Source organism: Lobosporangium transversale, assembly GCF_002105155.1.
Source record: "Lobosporangium transversale strain NRRL 3116 chromosome Unknown BCR41scaffold_24, whole genome shotgun sequence".
NCBI classification, from domain to species: Eukaryota; Fungi; Mortierellomycota; class Mortierellomycetes; order Mortierellales; family Mortierellaceae; genus Lobosporangium; species Lobosporangium transversale.
In genome coordinates this window covers 20,406-39,081 of record NW_019029002.1, presented here as the reverse complement: position 1 = coordinate 39,081, position 18,676 = coordinate 20,406, and the positions used below count along the sequence as shown (strand labels likewise).

The 18,676-nt window shown below is 38.5% G+C and overlaps 6 protein-coding genes across 6 annotated transcripts; 3 read left to right on the top strand and 3 right to left on the bottom strand.

The window, feature by feature from the left end:
* Positions 1-219: 219 nt before the first annotated feature.
* On the top strand, positions 220-1,376 carry BCR41DRAFT_387271 (hypothetical protein; the record flags this gene model as incomplete). Its single annotated transcript, XM_022027881.1, has 2 exons — positions 220-680; positions 1,361-1,376. The coding sequence occupies exons 1-2, from the start codon at positions 256-258 to the stop codon at positions 1,374-1,376; spliced, it is 441 nt and encodes a 146-aa protein (XP_021880229.1). The 5' UTR covers positions 220-255.
* A 340-nt stretch (positions 1,377-1,716) lies between these two features.
* BCR41DRAFT_323957 (hypothetical protein) lies at positions 1,717-3,718 on the bottom strand. The gene is made up of 2 exons (XM_022021528.1): positions 3,402-3,718; positions 1,717-3,208 (listed from the first exon to the last, which is right to left on the bottom strand). The coding sequence occupies exons 1-2, from the start codon at positions 3,614-3,616 to the stop codon at positions 1,840-1,842; spliced, it is 1,584 nt and encodes a 527-aa protein (XP_021880228.1). The 5' UTR covers positions 3,617-3,718; the 3' UTR covers positions 1,717-1,839.
* An 8-nt stretch (positions 3,719-3,726) lies between these two features.
* Positions 3,727-4,138, bottom strand: BCR41DRAFT_355828 (hypothetical protein). Its single transcript, XM_022024541.1, has one exon. It carries the CDS (start codon positions 4,116-4,118, stop codon positions 3,783-3,785), a length of 336 nt encoding a protein of 111 aa, XP_021880227.1. The 5' UTR covers positions 4,119-4,138; the 3' UTR covers positions 3,727-3,782.
* Positions 4,139-5,943: 1,805 nt separating this feature from the next.
* Positions 5,944-7,302, top strand: BCR41DRAFT_387269 (Methyladenine glycosylase-domain-containing protein). Its single transcript, XM_022027880.1, has 4 exons — positions 5,944-5,983; positions 6,074-6,502; positions 6,637-7,045; positions 7,188-7,302. Exons 1-4 carry the CDS (start codon positions 5,959-5,961, stop codon positions 7,279-7,281), a joined length of 957 nt encoding a protein of 318 aa, XP_021880226.1. The 5' UTR covers positions 5,944-5,958; the 3' UTR covers positions 7,282-7,302.
* Positions 7,303-8,132: 830 nt separating this feature from the next.
* On the bottom strand, positions 8,133-10,224 carry BCR41DRAFT_387268 (Gti1/Pac2 family-domain-containing protein). The gene is made up of 2 exons (XM_022027879.1): positions 9,879-10,224; positions 8,133-9,504 (listed from the first exon to the last, which is right to left on the bottom strand). The coding sequence occupies exons 1-2, from the start codon at positions 9,949-9,951 to the stop codon at positions 8,354-8,356; spliced, it is 1,224 nt and encodes a 407-aa protein (XP_021880225.1). The 5' UTR covers positions 9,952-10,224; the 3' UTR covers positions 8,133-8,353.
* Positions 10,225-16,618: 6,394 nt separating this feature from the next.
* On the top strand, positions 16,619-18,541 carry BCR41DRAFT_355824 (Golgi phospho protein 3-domain-containing protein). The gene is made up of 3 exons (XM_022024540.1): positions 16,619-17,102; positions 17,657-17,906; positions 18,036-18,541. Exons 1-3 carry the CDS (start codon positions 16,872-16,874, stop codon positions 18,533-18,535), a joined length of 981 nt encoding a protein of 326 aa, XP_021880224.1. The 5' UTR covers positions 16,619-16,871; the 3' UTR covers positions 18,536-18,541.
* The last annotated feature ends 135 nt before the right edge of the window (positions 18,542-18,676 follow it).

Genomic DNA, 18,676 nt, shown 5'->3' with positions numbered 1-18,676 from the left:
TTAATTGACCCATCTGGGCGTTTTTGATATCCTCCTTTTCATTAATTAGCATTATACATCCGCATTTCTATATTCTCTCTCCTCCTCCTCTTCTTTCCTTTCCTTTTTCCGCTACTCTTTGTACTTGCTGAATAAAAGGACAAGTCTTTTTTTTTCCTTTTCATTTCTGTTTTATTCGCTTCTACATCACGATTTCTTATTACCTTATTATCCTTACCACCACCATTATTATTACTATTATTATTTAAAACAATCATGTCTGGCTATTTCCCTCCTGGTCAACCTGGCTATGGCTACCTTCCACCTCAACAGCCTACAGCCTATCCCCCTTCTCCTGCCGGATACTCTTCTCCCTATCCTCCGCAGCCTCAACAGCCAGGGTCTTATCAAGCACCACCCATGTACCCTCCTCAGCCCCAGCAACAGCCCTATGGAGCGTACCCGCCTTCTTCGGCCTCTTCTGTGTCAACACCATCCCATATGCCGTCCCCTCAATACCAGGCCTATCCTCCTACGAGCTATCCCGGATCCTCTATCCCGTCGTCATATGACCAAAAAATGCCATCTCAAGACGTCTACCCTCCATCGTATCAGAATTATCCAGCATCGACGGAGCAATCGTCGTCATCATCACCTTATCCTGCTTATCAGGAACTTGACAAGGATTTTGGATCCTCAGTGTATCAACAACCACAACCACAGATCTGCCCACCTGCACCACAAGGATACCCTGGGCCCATAACAGGAGTAGAAACAGGAGTAGGACCAGGAGCAGGGACAGGACCAGGATCAAGAATGGGAGGAGTCATGGCAACTGACCAAAAGGACATTGATTTCTGGATGCGGGCTTATCCTCGTCCGACACATGGTCCTGGTCCTTGTACTGAACATCAAATCCAAATGTGGTTCTATCATATCAACTATAATCCCAATAATAAGCAGAAACCCCCAAAGGCCCCATCTTCATCATCATCATCATCAAGTCAGATGCATGGTGATGGTGGTAGCGTTGGTGGTGAGAATGGAAATCATTATCCGGGTACGACCATTCAACAACAATATCCATCACCTTATGCTCCGCCCATGTACCAAAAGCCTGAATATTCTTCATCTCATGAACAACACCAACACCAATACCAACATCAACAGCAGCAGCAGCAGCAGCAGCAGCAGCAAGGCTCTGGAAAGCAAACTCCTGACTGGATGAAGTTTGCTGGAAGCATGGCTGCTGGAGGATTAGCCCTTGGTGGAGCCAAGAAACTATTTGGAAAGTTCACTGAGGATAAGACTCGTCCTGCTCATCAAGGATAAAAAAAAAAAAAAAAAAAAAAAAAATTTATTTGTATCTTAAAGTCCATAGATCAAATATTGGTTGATTTCATTTCCTCTCTCTCTCTCTCTTTATTTTTTTTTTCCTACCTCTCTCTCCTTTCTCTCTTTTCTCTTTCTTTCTCTTTTGTGATAACAATCATGATTGATCTGTTCGGAATAAAATAAGTAGGTAAAAAATATAAATATAAAAGAATTTAATGAATGCCTTCCTTTGCATGGACAATGTCTGTTTGCGTTTGTTTGCTTTGCTTATTTGTTTATTTGCCTTGTTTGGTTTGTTTACACATCTTTGGGGATCAACTTTGTCGTAAAATGAGAACAGGTTGCCCTCAAATCCATCTCTCTGCGCAACAATGGATAATACAGTAATATTTATATATTTCGCTCCCATTTATTATTATATTGCATCATTAAATATTGAAACAAAAAAATATACACAAATGTATATGATAAAAGTTTAAAACAAAAAGTCAGACTTTTTTTTTATTTTATTTTATTGGAAACTGCCTAGTGGCGATTGGCCTGGGTCTTGGCCTCCAAAAGCATGTCGTTCTGGGGAGCGAGACCAACGCAGGCACGGAAGATGTTCTCCATAGCATAGCGCTGCTTCGAAAGAGCGTTAACAACTTGGGTACCGTGGGGAACCATGGGCGCCTTGAGCATGTAGGAAAGGATCGAAAGGACCGAGTTGAAAGGAGCAAACTTGGTCATCTCCTCAGTCTTGTACTCAATACGGGTCATGAGCTCAGTCAAGATGACCAAGTCCAAGATGAGAGGCGAGGCCAAGAGTGAGTCCTCACAGGTGTTGTACAACGAGATGGTGTTGCGACCTCCCATGAAAATCTCAGAGACATACTCATCCAATGCACGCTTCGAATCCTTCACAGCTGGGATGTACTTGATGACTACCAAGTGATCGGGATGCTCACCCTCCTTGTACAAGAGGTGGTTGGCAGCGACCATGTCGTCAACAACGTTCGACTTTGAGATCTCCTTTGAACGGAACTGCTGAGGTGCAGACAAGTTCTTACCGTCGTTGTTACCAAGATGGTTGTAGGACGAGATAGCAATGGGCTTGATACCGGCATTGACCAAAAAGTCAACAAGGACAGACTTGACCTTAGTCTGGCCAGACTTGAAGTCATCACCACCAATGTAAACGTTATGACGCTCAGCAAGCTCGATGCATCCAGGAACAAAGGTGTTTTGGGGCGAACCGTTGATGAAAGGAGTGTTCTCCAGAATCGAGGCAATAGCGAAAACGGTCGAAGGTGAAACTTCCTCATGCGACTCCTTGACGGACTTGAGCAAGTTGTCGGCAGTGTCGTTGACGCCATCTAAAAGGGAAGAGAAGCGCTCGGTGTTGGCAGTCCAGATAACGACTACCTTGTCCAAGTCATTGGCAGCCTTGAAGTTGCGGATATCGGCGCGGATTTGCTCGACATGAGCCTGCTTGTTCGTTCCGGGAATAACATTGTCGGCACGGTCAGACTGATTGGCAGCAATGAAGTCAGGGTAGTAGACTGAAGGGAGAGGCTTGAGAGTAGCCATCTCAGCCTTAAGCTGACGTTGGAGATCGTAATCGAGGACTTGAGCGCGAGCCATGGCATCAGCGAGGTTGAAGGACGAGATGTCCCAGCCGCCAAGGACGAGATCATTGGGGTGGACCATGGGAAGGATGTCGGAGAAAGGGATGTAGACATCATTGCCCTTGGCATCAACACCCAGCTTCAAGGTCGAAGCCTGGACGACGGAGCCATAGTAGTTGGGCTCCTGGAGACCCTCCTTGGTATTCCAGGTTGTCTTTCTGCGGTTAGCAATGATGGAGGCGGTCAAGGTCGATCCGTTGTTTCCACCCCATCCAACCATCATGAGACTATTAGATATCACAGATCAGAAGCATTCCATTCAAGTTAGAAAAATTGATCAGGCACCAAATATTTTCAAGGAAAAAAAAAAAAAAAAAAAAAAAAAATATGCAGAGCTTTCTTTTTTCTGTGCCTCCTTTTGTGGCTGAAATTGATAAACAGAACAAGACCGACAGATCACATTCCATCGAATTGACATACCCTACACGTGGAACTTTGAGGTCGGTCTTGAAAGTGTACTTGACAGAGGTGGGGTTGACGGAGTACGATCCATCGATGCCCTTGGAGACGGTGGCATTCTCATAGACGTAGTCGGCAAGGATGTGCGAATCGGTGTACTGGACATTCTTGCTGTTGACCTTGAAGGCCAAAGGGGCAGCGGCGGTGGGGATTTGTTCAGCGGCAAATGGAGGCATGGTTAGAAGCTTGTTGTTGGGGGATTTTTTTTATATATAGTTCTTGGGTGTATTCTTGGTTTTCGGACGGGGATTCTTGGAAGTAGTTGGTTTTGAGCGGGGGGGGGGGGGGGGGGGGTACTAGTGGGTAATCGTGGAAGAAACGTCTGGGGCAGAGCGAGTCTCGTTACTTGGATGCTTTAGGCTTGGGACTCGTTCTCTTTCTTCCGCGGTGGGGGTTGTGGAGACTGGCAAGCTGGTTGGAAAACGTGGTTGCTAGACTCGGGGTTGGCTGCCAAAGAATATGGTAGCCAAACAACGGTTTGTGTGTGATAAGGTTCTTGGGGGGTAGAAAGGTTTCTGGGGAAAGAAAAAAAAAGAAAAAAGAAAAAGCTGATGTTGCAGTGGTTGTTGTTGAGATTGAGAAGGAGAAAGTAAAAAGAAGAAAAAAGAAGAAAAAGGAAGGAAGGGTTGGAGAGAGATGAGTTTTTATAGTCGCAAGCAGGGCCAAACTCATCATCATCTTTTTTTTTTTTTTTTTTTTTTTTTTGTCATCTCGATTAGATTGTCCCTTCCTTCAGTTCCAAAATAGAGAAAACATTTGTTACGAGCTTGAATCTTATCAGCACCATCCTCAGCCAATAGGAAGCACCCTCGCAAATCTTTTTTGCACGATGGGGTGAAAAAAGTCCTCTTTCTTGTTCTTCTTGATTCTTTGCTGGTGCGGGATTTCTTTTATGCCAACAGCAACCATCACATTACTGGTCTTGGATACTCAGGCACAGGCAGGTCTCCATGCAAAATAACAAGCTAATCTCTCTTTTTTTTTTTTTTTTTTACTTTATTTTAGGTATATACCGAGCTAGAGTATCCTAATTTTCAACCTCCTCTTGTTTTTCAGTAAAAATACCTTTCCGTACATCTTACATCCAAATCATCTATCACCATCATCAACAACAATAACCAACAACAAAAAGTAATACGGATTCCAATGTAGTTAACGACACGATTACAAAGATATCTATCAGCTTGATGTTCTTGCTTCGGCTTTCTCTTTTCTTTAAAAAATCGACTGTTAGCTTTTGATCGAATATGGTAATGGATCGTCACATCAAAGAAAAGGGGACCCATGAGGAAGTGACACATTTCATTTAAAGGAGTGCCCAACTTTTTTTTTTTTTTTTTTTTTTTTTTTTTTGGAGATGCACAGTCGTCGTTGTTTATTTTGGACGCCCAGGTCCAGCATTGGGAGAGCAGGCATAAAAAAAAAAAAAAAAAATTTGCTCCTTTTTTTCCATCGCGTGTTTGTGTTTATCCTTCGGAAGGGGAGGAAAAAAAAAGCGTTGTGTTCACATTACACATCGCATGTGCGTAATACACATCTGGCACGTTGACCGTTGCTCTCGATAAGACTTTATGCTTTGACCTGTATTTCCCAGAAAGTGATAAACACACACAATAAATGTTCACTCAATAAAGCCAGTTAAATGTAAACTTGGTTTTTTATGATGATTATTATTTGTCCTGCTAAATAGTCTTGATAGTTCTGAAGACCAGGACAGGATTTTTTTTTTTTTTTTAAAAAAAAAAAAAAAAAAAAAAAAAAAAATCACTCCATCAAGTGGATTCTCTATACTTTCCCAGGATTGGAAATGATTTACTCGAGCAAGAAAAAAAAAAAAAAAAAAAACTATAACTATAACTATAACCTGTTTTTATTACAGTAACCATGCAGTAGACCAATACGACAGCTATGCGTGTGCAAGTATGGCCTGTACGCATGGGACGGCGTTAGGATTTGCCGAAGCGCTGGAAAAGAGTGAACGGAATCTTCTGTGAGTGCGATCCAGGCACCAGTGAACCGTGATCGGATTTCATGTGTTTGCTCTCTCTTTTTTCTTTGCTTTGCTTCGCAAAAACAATTAAATGTTTTACATCTAGGACCAGAAGCACACAGGACCATGTTCATTTACAATCCAATCCAGCTCCACCTAATTGAACGTTATCAATTGCATAGACAATTGCAGAATCAATGTTTTTGTTGACAATTCTGGATGAGATGACTAAGTCGACTTTGCTTTTCTACTTTTTTTTTTTTTTTTTTTTTTTTCTTTATTGACAAACCTTTACACAGAAAGCAATGAGATTGAACTGAAAAAAAAAAAAAAAAAAAAACAGTCCTCAATCTTCGTTGAGGGATCATTCAGTTGAAGTCTACTCTGTCAAAAACAATTCATTTTCCATAGCACGCCACCAAATCTGTCATAAATGAAAATACGAAAAACTTTTTCACCTCTTTCTTTTTTTTTTTTTTTTGTTTCTTCTATCACTAATTCATTCCCCTTACGCACGTGTTAGAGAATATGTCTCGCCGCTCTACTCGAACTCGTAAGAGTCAATTGCCAGAAGAATATCTAATCTTTTTTTTTTTTACTTAATCCATACTAATTCATTTTCTGATATAAAAAAAAAAAAAAGGAACCGCTATCGTGCCTGCTACTGATGCTCCTATCTCGTCACCAAACAAGCTCAAGGAAAGGAGTACAACAGCATTATCAACTTCTGTAAAACCATCTGTCAAGATTACAAAAAACACAACCACGGCAGATGCAGATAAACAGAGCAAGGAAAACAAGGACAAGGTCAAGGACAACAGGGTAGACGCAGACACTTCACCAGATGATGAAAAAAAGAACGACTTGATCGTGCCCTTAAAGAAACGCCGGATCACAAAGGAGCGAAAACAACAACAGGAACTCGACATTGAGAGCGATGTCAAAAGTCGATGTACATGGGCAGCTAACACAAAATACCCTCTTTTGCAACAGTATCACGACACTGAATGGTGCATTCCCGGCGGCTTCAATCGTACAAACCGCTACCTCTTTGAGATGTTGATTCTTGAAGGTAAAACAAAAAAAAAAAAAAAAAAAAAAAAAAACTTTTTGTTGAACGCGTGGAAAATTATACCTAATATCCGTTTTTTTTTTTTTTTTTTTTTTTTTTTCTTCCCTTCCTGTTATGTGTTTATTTTGAAATAGGCGCTCAAGCTGGCTTGTCCTGGGCAACTGTGCTCCATAAACGGGAGGCATACCGTAAAGCCTATGATAACTTTGACTATAATGTGATTGCAGACACCTACACCTCACCAGAATCGAACGAGCGTCTATTGAAGACGGATATTATTAAGAACAAACTCAAGGTTGAAGCATCCATCGTCAATGCCAGGGCATTCAAAAGATTGCTCCAAGAGCTTTATCCTGATCAGGCCCAGCCAGAGGACGAAAATGGGTTCTGGCAATTCTTGCAGGCCTACAAATATAGACCGAAAGGTCAGGAAAGGGCCAAAAGTACGAGCCATCATCTGGAGAAGGATATTATCGTCAAGAATGAAGAGTCTGATCGCTTGAGCGCTGACTTGAAGAAGCTAGGCTTCAAGTTTGTTGGTAGGTTTATCATCCATAATCGTTTTTTTTTTTTTTTTTTTTTTTTCACTCTTCAGTGGGCAGATCATAAAAAGCTAAACTTTTTTTTTTTTTTTTTTTTTTTTTTTTTTGTTTTCACATCACTTCCGTGATCAACCAATAGGTAGTACAATCATGTATGCCTTTCTCCAGGCTATCGGGATGGAAGTAGAAGGTGTCCATCATAGTCGCGATTGCTTCATGAATCCCAATAACATGTAGGCTATCTGGCTATCTGTGAATAAAACAATAGAGAGACCTCAATTGAAGATACAGACAATAGTAAGGGCTCGGTCGGGATGGATGGAGTGGTTGAATACTCAGGGCATGGGAAAAAAAAAAAAAAAAAAAGAAAAGAAAAGGGCTTTAGGAAGCATGGTAGTAGTCCCTTGTTCTCTCCCTTGTATCTTGACGAAAAACGAGAAGAACATGTAAAATAAGCATTTGATCCTGATCCGTTTTCCTCAAAAAAAAAAAAAAAAAAAAAATAGCTCCTTTGGCTGTTTCGGAGTAGGTTTGATCTTCAACAGTTAATGTTGTCTCCCCTCCCCTCTCAAGTAGCTTAATATTTTTTTGTGTCTAAATAATCTGGGTCTTTTTTTTTTTTTTTTTTTTTTTTTTTTTTTGAACGTGACGAGATCAAAAGGAAACATGAATGATTCGAATCTCATGCTGAGTTACCTACAAATGTTTGCTGAGTGTGCCTAGAGAGATGTGCTGCCTGCCAATCAGCTTTGGACCATTTTTCCATCCTTACAGGGGGATTTGGTGTGGTGAGCAAGTTGATGATGTTGAGATTCTCAAAAAGTAAAAATTAATTGATTGATGTCTCTCCTGTCCATGTAGCATTTAAGCTCGCTTGGACGCATAATAGGTCGAGAAGTAGAAACATTCTTTTAGACTTTTAGATCATCGTAATTTTTCAATATGCAATAATCAATAATCGCGCCGATAATGTGTTTTATTGAATAAGAGCACGCGTCGTGAATAAAGGAATTTTAAAAAAAAAAAAAAAAAAAAAAAAATGTATAAATATAAATAAAGTACAAAAAAAAAAAAAAAAAAAAAAAAAAAGGGTGCAGTGTATGAAAAGGTATGATACAGAAACATAGGATACAATGATTCCAATGTTACGAAATGTAAGAAGGCTCTATGGTACAATAGGTTCGATAGATGAAAGTGAAGGAAGTGAAGGAAAAAGTAAACCTGTAGCACGTGTATAGACAAGTTCCCAGATATGAACAAATGATCAACACTTGAAAAATAAAAGAGTCCTCAGTGAACAAACCAAAATTTAAAGGCGCAGCATTGAGGACAGGGCGCGCAATTGACGATCGTCCTCGACCCATCGAGTTTTCTCGCGTGAGATCTCCTTTGGCTCAAGTTTAGGGAGAAGCAATGTATGGGTTGCTAAATTTGCCAGGACTGAGAGAGAATCCTGCTCATGAAGACTTGAGCGATCTTTGGTGTTGTTCTCATATGGATGGTGGACAGGAGCCAACTCACGAAGGGCTGGGATCATGATGGGTGCAACATTTTCGGCTGTAAAATGATCCTTGGGCTCAGCCATGGTAACATCGGTCGTCAAAGGTTGCTCATCGTCAGAGGCCCAGGAAGCGACGGGTGAGTGGCCGGGAGAAGGGAAGGAATTGGCACCGGGGCTGGAGGATTTATATCGCTGCTGTCCATGCAGGCCGTTCCTTGGGACTGAAGAAGAATGGATGGCTAGATTACTGTTTGATCGTGAACGGAGGCCGAGATGCTTTCCCTCGGGAAGGTGGATCGGGGAATAGCGATGTTCCCTCAGGCTGTGGGAGCCAGAGTTGGTTCGACGATGGCCGGACGAATGCATGGATGAAGAAGAGTCGCTACGACGATGATGATGAGGTCCTGCCTTGGCATCAGCCCGCAATGATGACGGGTCCTCTTCTTCCTGGTTGGGTCTTTGTTGAGGACGCTGTCGGTTGCGGTAGGGCATATTCGGGGATGGACTGGACTGCTGGACAGTAGGAAGGGTAGGTTCTGCTGTGGCGGAGGTGACGGAGGGGGTCTCTGGATAGATACCCTTTGGGACCATGATGTCGGCAAAGCGTGGGTCGGTAGAGGGTGTGATGCGCAGACGCTCACTGTGGACATCATCATTGGTAAAGTAGGAGATGAGATGGAGCTTTTGATTATCAACGGTGGTGATGCTGAATGATTGCTTGAGTAGACCTTTATCACGATAGACGTTCTTGCCGGTATGGTTGCCCTGTGAATCGTCGAGCTCACGATAGGTCAAGAAGCTGCCGGTGACACGGCTGGGGCTCCAGCTCTTGCCATCGGTCCAGCGTCTCATGCCGGCTTCACGCTCATCAAAGCAGTAGACGGAACCTGAACGGACGCACTGACGCTCAATGTCGGACAGACGGCGGTGCACACGAGAGAGACGACCTAGGCGACAGGCTGTGTATTGTGGATTGGGATTTGCATGATCGAGGTTAGTCCAAAGGGATGTGTTCGGGTGTGTCCAAAAGAATAGAAAGGAAATAAGAAATAAAATAAGGAGAGAATAAAGTGAAGATGACAAAAGAGAGGTGGCGCAGGGGCGAGGCTAGACTTTAAGATTATGTTTCGATGAGAGCTGTACCACAGGAGTGGCCACACATCATCCCAAAGAAAGAAAAAAAAAAAAAAAAAAAAATCTTCCCAGAACAAGGCACCGCCTCAAGAAAGAAAGAAGGAAAGGGCTTGGAAGAATGCAATGCAAAATAGGCAGTGCGATTGATCAAGCATACAAAAAATAAGCTTATTTCTACATGTTACTTTTTTCCACTTGCCTTCAAAGATAATGAGTGCATCTTGTGGGGTCCTAATGAGACCAAAGTAGGTCTCCATAGAATTATGATCCATTGTAGGAGTTTAGCTTATTTGGGTCTCTTTTTTTTTTTTTTTCGTTTGTGATATCGTTAAAGAATAGGCGTAAGGGGGTTGTAGTATGATCAATAGTTTGGAGTGGAATGCAGCAAGGACCAGGAACACAAAGAAAGAAGTAAAAAAAGAAAAAGAAAAAGAAAGAGAAAGAGAAAGAGAGAGAGAGAGAGAGAAAGAAAAGAGAAAAGTAGGGTATGGTTGTTGCTGTTGTTGTTGTTGTTGTTGTTGTTGTTGTGTGTGTGTGGATGGATAGAGTAAGTAAGCAAAAAAGACAGAAAGAGAAAGTGTGTATGTGAGTTTGAGTTGAGAGAAGTGGATGAAGAAAGAAAAGAAAGAGAAGAAGGAAGGAAAGGAAAATAAAAAAAATAAAAAAATAAAAAAAAGGGGAAAAATAATAAAATAAAAAACTGCTTAAAAAGAGCTTTGGTATTTATACTTGTTCGACTCGTGGGGGTCGGATTTTATTTCTTTCGATTCATTTGTATTCTAATGCTCAAGGACAACAGGAATAATAATGAGAATAATAATAATAATGAGAATAATAATGAGAATAATAATGAGAATAAGGATAAGAATAAGAACAAGAATAAGGATTAGAATAAAAATAAAGAATAAATAAAAATAAGAATAAGAATAAGAATAAGAATAAGGATTTACAGTAACAGTAACAGACAGATATAAATATTTATGTAGCGTAATTAAAATAATACGACGACATGATATCATGATGTAGTGGAGCCTGCATTTAAAATAGTCTTTATTTCACACTCACCACCTTGCAAATATATGTATAAAATACATGTACACAGGCAATGCAAAGGCAATGCACCAGGAAATAAGAATAAGAAAAAGTAAAAGTAAAAAGTATACATGTATACATGAATATACATATACAAAGACAAACGACGGATATGAAAGAGTAGGGGACAGGTATCAATTGAGGCTTTTTTTATTCCATTCACTTAGTCTGTTAGTCTGTTAATCACTCGCTTTGTTATTTGTTACTTCCGAATAGTTTAAAAAATTAAGCATTTTTTATTTATTTTTTTTTATCTTTCTGGATGTTCCTGTTTGTTTGCCCTGTCTCTGTTACTCCGGCACTGTGTTTATCCAAAGCCCTTTTTTTACAACTAAAAACAAAAGGAACCTTCCCAATGCTTGTTTTTTTTTTTTTTTTTTTTTTTTTCGCCTTTTCTCTTTATTCATTAAAAGAAAAACGAAAAGGAAATCAAATTGCGTAGCCCAATGTAGAGACGCGCAGCTCCTGTTGTTTGTGTGGCGTATCTTTATGCAATTGTCAACTATCTTTCCTCTTTCTTTTTATTTTTTTTTTGTTTTTATATAGACAAGATGTGCTTTCGCAAAAATAAAGTTATGGATTTAAATCCACACAGCGGTGAGGATAACACTCCTATATTCCTACACTTTATGGATGAGACAAATACACCCCCGATGTTCAATAGCCTCTGTTAATACCTTGATGTGTGGAGCAAGTACAGATTAATAAAAAATAATAAATATAAATATATATACAAATATATATAAATATTTATATGTATATTGAATAGGAAGGGTCTTCTATCTTCTTCCAACTTATGAATAGGATAAATAGAACAGGTGTATATATATATACAAATGGTGTGGATTTTAGGATATTGCGGGTGTGGACTTTTTCTTTTTCCTTTCCCTTCGCTTGGCACTAATTTGGGGTCAGAAAAAGAAAAGAAGAAAAAAGGCATTGATATGACAGGCGAATATATTTGGGGGGATGTCTGCCTAGAAGGGATGGGATCCATGTCCAGAGTGTAATTGTTTCATTACCCTTTTCCGATATCAAATAACCCTATACGCATCCACGGACCTAAATTAAAAAAAAAAAAAAAAAAAAAACTCTCTTTCTGTCATCTCTAATGCTTCATTTATAACAATTTGATTTCCCTAATTGTAGATGAAATGTGCGCCCATCCAACCCCTGTGGATACACTTACAGGCAGGATTTGCCTGATTACATTTTATTCCGACGAAAGGAGAAAGATGGATGAACAAAGTAACAAATTTTTATTTTTATTTTTTTGTAATTATAACCGAAAAGGCACCCGAGGCTAGAACCAAGCAGCAAGCAATCTTTTGAAAGTAAAAAGGACCTTCAGACGTGAGTCCTTACTGAGGGTTTTATTTTCCTTTTATTTGATTTAAAGCATTAAATGCGACCATGAAATAATAATTAAAAAAAAAAGAAAAAAAAAAAAGAGCAAGCTGTCCTTTCTCCTAGAGGAACGAGTGTTAATAATAGTCAAAAGACAATAGCTTGGGAAGGAAATAATAATAAACATTGCTTATTATTATTATACACTCGTACATGCCACTTTTATCTTTTTTATCCTCATTCGTAACAGATATCACGAATAAAAATATACTTTTTCTTTTCTTTTTTTTTTTTTTTTATTTTTTTTTTTATTTATGGATCATGGAGGAGGTAATGCTATGCTATGCCATGCTATGCTTTGCAACAAGGGATCTGGAGTCTTTTCTTTTCTTTTCTTTTTTTTTTATACATATAAATACACATATATATTAATATATAAATATAGCCCATATTTATAAATCTTTGACAGCCAAAAAAAAAAAAAAAAAAAAAGAGTTCGTGTCATCCTGTATTTGGTCCATGATCCAAGTCATAGTATGTTCATGTATACCAGGATCTGATCATCTTTTATTCTTACACTGCTGTAGGAATATGGAATAACTTGATTCGTCATTTCTGTTTCGCCAAAACCATGTCTCAGCTTTGGTTCCTCCTATTTTGACCTTCTTTTTTTACTATTGCAAAAGCATAAAGTAAATAAATAAACATGCAAGGGCTAAAAGGATAGAAGGATTGTTGGCAATCCAATTCGAATGAATTTGTCCTGCACACTGCTCTTCAAAGTCGTCCAGGAATTCTTGGATGGGCACAGTCTATAACATTATTATTATTATTATTATTACTATTACTATTACTATTATTATTATTCTATTCTTTTTTTTTTTTTTTTTTTTTTTTTATTATAGAAAAAAAGAAAAATATATTTATAATAACAATAATCGACACCTCATAAAGTCTTGATGTCAGGCCTTGAGAACAAGGAGTTATATTTCCTTATTTATTAGCGGCGTAATGCATTGAAGGATGAGGTTATTAAGATCTTTTTTTTTTTTTTTTTTTTTTTTTTGGATCTTAGCCTGGACCGACAACGTAATATTTCTAGTCGTGAGTTAGATTTTATCCGGAAGATGAGTCTTTCATATGAAAAGAAACTGGCAAAGAAACTACGATCTACACTTTATGAAGGCGCTATTTTACTATTACTGGCTATTACCATTACTTGTTATTACTATTATTATTTTGAAAAGAAAAAAAAAAAAAAAAAAAAAAAAAGTCGACTGTGGCTGTTTGATCAATCTGGAGTTTCGTTCGAATTAAGATTTATTATTATTGGTACCCAATCATTCCATGGATAAAACGGATGCTCTTGCTCAAAAGCCAAGAATAAAAGGGATCAAATAATAACAAAAAAAAATAACAATAATAATAATAATAATCGTTCATCCATCCTGTTTGGAAATTGACATGTTTAACGAAAATCCAGAACTCCAGATGTTTGTTATTTTCTGATTTTCTATTTGGTGAAGGAACAACCTTTCATGCAGCTTTCCGCCAAACAGGGCGCATAAAATAACTCGTACAAGGCGGATAAAAAAGACGCAACGTAGACAAAGCAATGAAAGATAAGCTATAGCCTTTTGAAAACCTTATTTTTATCCACTCATTTGTTCCTTCGTAAGGAAGGGAAGGGGAGAGGGAGGAAGAGCACCCTGAAGGAGTGTCTTGGCAATTCAAAGCAAACACTAAAATCGATAGACGGAAAAATAAGGTGGACTGATAAACAATGAGGCGAAGGGATTTTTTTTTTTTTTTTTTTTTTTTTCTCTCGGCATGTCGTCCGAGCGGACTAAACATATTTACAGATAAAAAAAAAAAAAAGTAGCGCAGCCCTCATTACTATTACCAGCACAACGTCGATAATGTTGATGAGTAGAAACTTCTTGGTTCATCTTATTTATATACACCTAACAATAAAGCCCAACCTAACCTAATAATGTGGAATGAAAATAAAAACAATCTCATCGAGGTAAAGACAAAGCTACGGCAAGAAAAAAAAAAGCCTTTGAAATATTCAGTCGTCCAGAACATACTCTGTCTAAACGCTTTTTTTTATTTTATTATTTTGAGCGTGAGAAAAAAACTTTTTTTTTTTTTTTTTTTTTTTTTATTATACTAAGTAAGTTGTGGATCGTCGTCGTTCTTTCCGTAAGGATTACTGACCTCTATGGAACGCGACCCACAAGGAAAGAAAAAAAAAAAATAAAAAAAAAAATAAAAAAAAAATATCCCGAAGTTACACATAAAAAGTCAATTGTCAATTTTTTGATCATCTATGCTCCAGTTGATCCGATCATCAATTATTCAGCTTTGGGATGTTTTTATATGAATCGATGGTGTTCATACAATGGCTACGCCGCGTTTTGTTCCATGTTCCAGCTCTCGCTTCATTTTAAAGTTTTTTAAACTCGCCGCATCCTTCTTCCTGCGCCTTCTTTTTTTTTTTTTCCAACTCTTTGCCGTCCACTTGTCTGTGTTGTTTAGCACAATGGTTTCAAGCGTACTCGTTTTAAATAGCTACGCTTTTGCTACAGAGCTTCAGTATGCATCTAGACAGAGATTTATACCAGGGTCGCCCCTCTGTCACTGTCGTGATGTACGCATGCAAAAAAAAAAAAAGAAAAGAAAAAGTAACTCTTGATCCAATAGACTAATATATTTTAAATCGGCGCCTTCTTTATGTCATAACGGGGGTATAAAAAAGATCAACGTTATATTAATATATAATACAGTAGAGTTCAAACATTCAAGATGACTGTGTGCACGCTGCTCTTGAGTGCGCAGATGTGTTTTTCATTATTAAATAAATAAAGTTTTTTTCCTGATAGAATTTATGGTCCCGACAGCAGCGTGGTTCTCTCCGCTTTCGCTTGGCCTCATGACCTCCCTAGTTTATAGATGGACCCATGTCCACCTTCTCTTCAGCAAATACATGACATGACATGTATATATAAATATACAGGTGCTGTATGATCAAAATTTATATGTGTTTATCTATTTACACTTTTATAAACATTCGACTTTTATAAACATTCGACTTTGGAGAGAATGATCAGATCAGTCGCCGATCAGCCCCTATTCCACCACTCATGATCTCACACGATTTTTTTTTTTTTTTTTTTTTGATAAAAATACTTGGTGCTAATTCTGCTAATTCTTTAAAAAACCGCTCACATTTCTCCTCCGTCATGATGCCGATTCTGAACTTTGATCGAGCACAAAAGAAAAAAAAAAAAAAAAAAAAAAAAAACTCCTACACATATATATTTATAATACTAGTGTATAGACACGAGTGAGCAAGGGGAGAACTGAGTTTTTTTTTTTTTTTTTTAAAAAAAAAAAAAAAAAAAAAAAAGAAAGACATGATGACAAGCCCTGACATGGGACAATTTTCTATTTTTGTGTACTTGAGACATCTGTGTACATGTACTTGTTGATGAATGAGACAAAAAAGAGACGATGTGAACTAATTTCTGAAGGGGTGTGTCATTCATTGTCAGCTGCACACTAGGGTTTTCTGAGCACTTGAACGGTCAGGGACTTTTTTTTATTTTTTTTTTTTGCCAGGGGTCAGGGTCAAAGTCAGGATCAGGCTCAGGGACAGGGACAGGGTCAGGGTGAGGGTTGAATGGCAAAGAGACGTCAACATCACACCTAGATCCCCCAACAAGTTTACCCATCTGAATATACTTTTGCGTAATACTCCATCTTTCTCTATCAAGAAGGCCTTATCATTAGGTCTGTATTAAAAGAGTCTTTGGTCTAGAATGAGATGGAAAAAAAAAAAAAAAAAAAAAAAAAAAAAAAGAAAAAAAACAATAAACAAAAAACTGCGAATGAACCAAACTAGAATTAGCCACCAACAACACAGTATTGAATTGCGATATTGGAGTAAACATTTAATGGCAAGTGATTGTTTTTAAGCTCATTGAATTAATTGCACCTGGGCGGTGCAGGGTGTGGTTAAATGGCGGCTGGAGTTCTTTTGCCTCTTCGTAGCTATTTAGCCAAAGCTTGTTTATTCCGATGTGTATTCAACAATCAATCCAAACAATCTAATCAAAAAAAAAAAAAAAAAAAAAAAAAAAAAAAGGAGGCACAATTGATCCAGTGGGCAGGGTTGCACAAAACAAAGAAAAAACGCCATGAAAATGTTTATTGAGCATAAGCTATTTGCAAGCGGTGTTCAATTGAGCACACAACTTTAATAAAAAAGACATGCGCCACCACATAACATTCATGTATATAACAAATATTAACCGATTTACAGAAGAATCTTTTTCTACATCATAATTATTGCCTCAACTACGCATTTTTTTCTTTTTTCCTATTTTCTTTGATCCGCAAAGTGCATCAGTAGAAGACTGGCTAGTAACAGATCTACCAGGCATCTGGCTTTCTAAAGTTAAAAAAAAAAGGAAAAAAAAAAAAAAAAAAAAAAAAAGCCATCAAAAGCCTTTCCACTTGATTCTGACTGACAATTTTCGAGGCTGACAGACAAATGGATCGTCACGGGATTCACCACTTTGACATGCAAGCTCTACTAAACTCTTTGTTCATTTTGAAGAGACAATCAATCTCATCGCCCCACCTTTTTTCCCTTTTTCTTCCTTCTTTTCTTTTCTTTTCCCCTTATTCGCCCTCCACCTCTTTGTTTTCCTAGTCAACCCATATTTCTCTCATTCAATACAAATCAATGTCAATGGCATCCACAGCAGGACTCTCACGGCGTCGTGGAGCGGGAGCATCAGAGTCGGGAATGGGTCAGACCACATCTGGACAACTTTTAAACGGCAGTCGACGTTCCAGCACAGATGGTAAAATTGCTGCCGATCCTAGAGATCTGCAGATGGAAGATGAGAATCGGACACAACCTAGATTTACATTGATGGAAGAGATTCTCCTCTTGGGACTTAAAGACAAACAGGTACCTTTTTTTTCTTCCCCCCCACTCGATTTACGCCATTGTTTTCTCGTAACAATTATTTTCCTTTTTTTATTTTTTTATTTTATTTTCTATTTTTGTTTCACTTGCATGGACAGGAAGAGCTTTCTATGCGTGTAGCGAAAGCATCGGTTTAAATGAATTATGGATGCATGGGATCAGCGTAATACTCTCTTTTAACTTGCAACCTTTAACTTTTAACTTATTGGTTGATCCCCCCATTTTCAAGGACAAAACATCTCAGGTTACAAAACTACAACAAGATGATCTATACAGGAGAAAGAGAGAAGCATGCATGCACAACTAAAGATTGGCGTTGTTCGGTTCTTTATTTTTTTATTTTTTCTCTCTCTTGTGCTCTCTTCTTTGCGTTTTAATACTTGATACCTTTCGTTGGCGCTACAAAAGCCAAACAACAAACAGGATACGGAACATGAAAAAAAAAAAAAAAAAAAAAAAAAGGACTGCGAGATAATTATGGGTTCTAATCTGACCGTTTTTCTTTCCACCTTTATCATTTGATTTTCTTGATTTAGGGATATCTGTCATTTTGGAACGATAATATCTCATATACGTTAAGAGGATGTATCTTGATGGAACTTGCGTTCCGCCATCGAATAGCTATGGTCAAAGACCCCAATAGACGGAAATATCCCCTACCTGATCGATACATTGAAGTCATTAACGAAAAACTGACAGGAGAAGTGCTCTTAGATGAGGCACTAAAAATGATTGCTTCTACACCAGAAAGAATGAGCGTGGGTCAGTGGATTGATCTCATGAGTGGTAAGGCAGCTTTTTTTTTTTATTGTTGTGATCACACATCACGAGCATTGTAAGAAAAGTTTACTCCTTCCCCTCCCCCCTTGATTCCTCTTCTTCTTGACTTACTTTGGATACTCTGGATATCTGTAGGTGAAACATGGAATGTTATGAGGGTTGGATTCCAACTAAAGCAAGTTCGGGAACGATTGGCAAAAGGACTTGTAGATAAGGGCGTTCTGCGGACAGAGAAGCGTAATTTTTTGATTTTTGATATGGCCACCCATCCAGTCACCGACTCTGCGGTCAAAGAGGAGGTCGTCAAACGGACATGTACTACACTCATCTCAAGGTCAGCAGGATCAACGCCGACATTAGCTGAGCACAATTCACCTATTGCATATCAGCAGCTCAGGACAGTATCGATGGTATGTGCAGCGTATGCGGCAAATGTGCTGGAGAATGCTCTAATGTACCTTAACCACGAGATGCGGGAGCGTGCGTTTACAAAAGTGGACGAGCTCTTGACTGACTATAGTGTATTTCCATTTGGAGGGAATGCAAGCAAAGGCGAAATATTTGGCAAGGATCTTCAGATGGAGATTGTGGCAGCCGTGTTAAATGTGTTCACAAAGATGGATAGTATTTTATAATCGCGTAAAAAAAAAAAAAAAAAAAAAATCATAAAAATCATTAATATCCATAAATTTGAGTACTCTATTTTGATAAAGTAATGCAAGGGATGGATGAATTCATTATGACCGGACAAGGTCCCTGTGCTCTCAAAAAGCGCC

What these genes read in the sequence shown, in the direction of transcription:
- BCR41DRAFT_355828 (XM_022024541.1), bottom strand. Translation starts at nt 4,118, where the DNA reads ATGATGATGAGTTTGGCCCTGCTTGCGACTATAAAAACTCATCTCTCT.
- BCR41DRAFT_387269 (XM_022027880.1), top strand. Translation starts at nt 5,959, where the DNA reads ATGTCTCGCCGCTCTACTCGAACTC. An exon ending in TCGCCGCTCTACTCGAACTC is followed by an intron (nt 5,984 to 6,073) that starts GTAAGAGTCAAT and finishes AAAAAAAAAAAG; the next exon opens with GAACCGCTATCGTGCCTGCT. An exon ending in TGAGATGTTGATTCTTGAAG is followed by an intron (nt 6,503 to 6,636) that starts GTAAAACAAAAA and finishes ATTTTGAAATAG; the next exon opens with GCGCTCAAGCTGGCTTGTCC.
- BCR41DRAFT_323957 (XM_022021528.1), bottom strand. Translation starts at nt 3,616, where the DNA reads ATGCCTCCATTTGCCGCTGAACAAATCCCCACCGCCGCTGCCCCTTTG. An exon ending in CTCAAAGTTCCACGTGTAGG is followed by an intron (nt 3,209 to 3,401) that starts GTATGTCAATTC and finishes GATATCTAATAG; the next exon opens with TCTCATGATGGTTGGATGGG.
- BCR41DRAFT_355824 (XM_022024540.1), top strand. Translation starts at nt 16,872, where the DNA reads ATGTCAATGGCATCCACAGCAGGACTCTCACGGCGTCGTGGAGCGGGA. An exon ending in TGGGACTTAAAGACAAACAG is followed by an intron (nt 17,103 to 17,656) that starts GTACCTTTTTTT and finishes TTCTTGATTTAG; the next exon opens with GGATATCTGTCATTTTGGAA. An exon ending in GTGGATTGATCTCATGAGTG is followed by an intron (nt 17,907 to 18,035) that starts GTAAGGCAGCTT and finishes GGATATCTGTAG; the next exon opens with GTGAAACATGGAATGTTATG.
- BCR41DRAFT_387268 (XM_022027879.1), bottom strand. Translation starts at nt 9,951, where the DNA reads ATGGATCATAATTCTATGGAGACCTACTTTGGTCTCATTAGGACCCCA. An exon ending in TGCACTCATTATCTTTGAAG is followed by an intron (nt 9,505 to 9,878) that starts GCAAGTGGAAAA and finishes CACAATACACAG; the next exon opens with CCTGTCGCCTAGGTCGTCTC.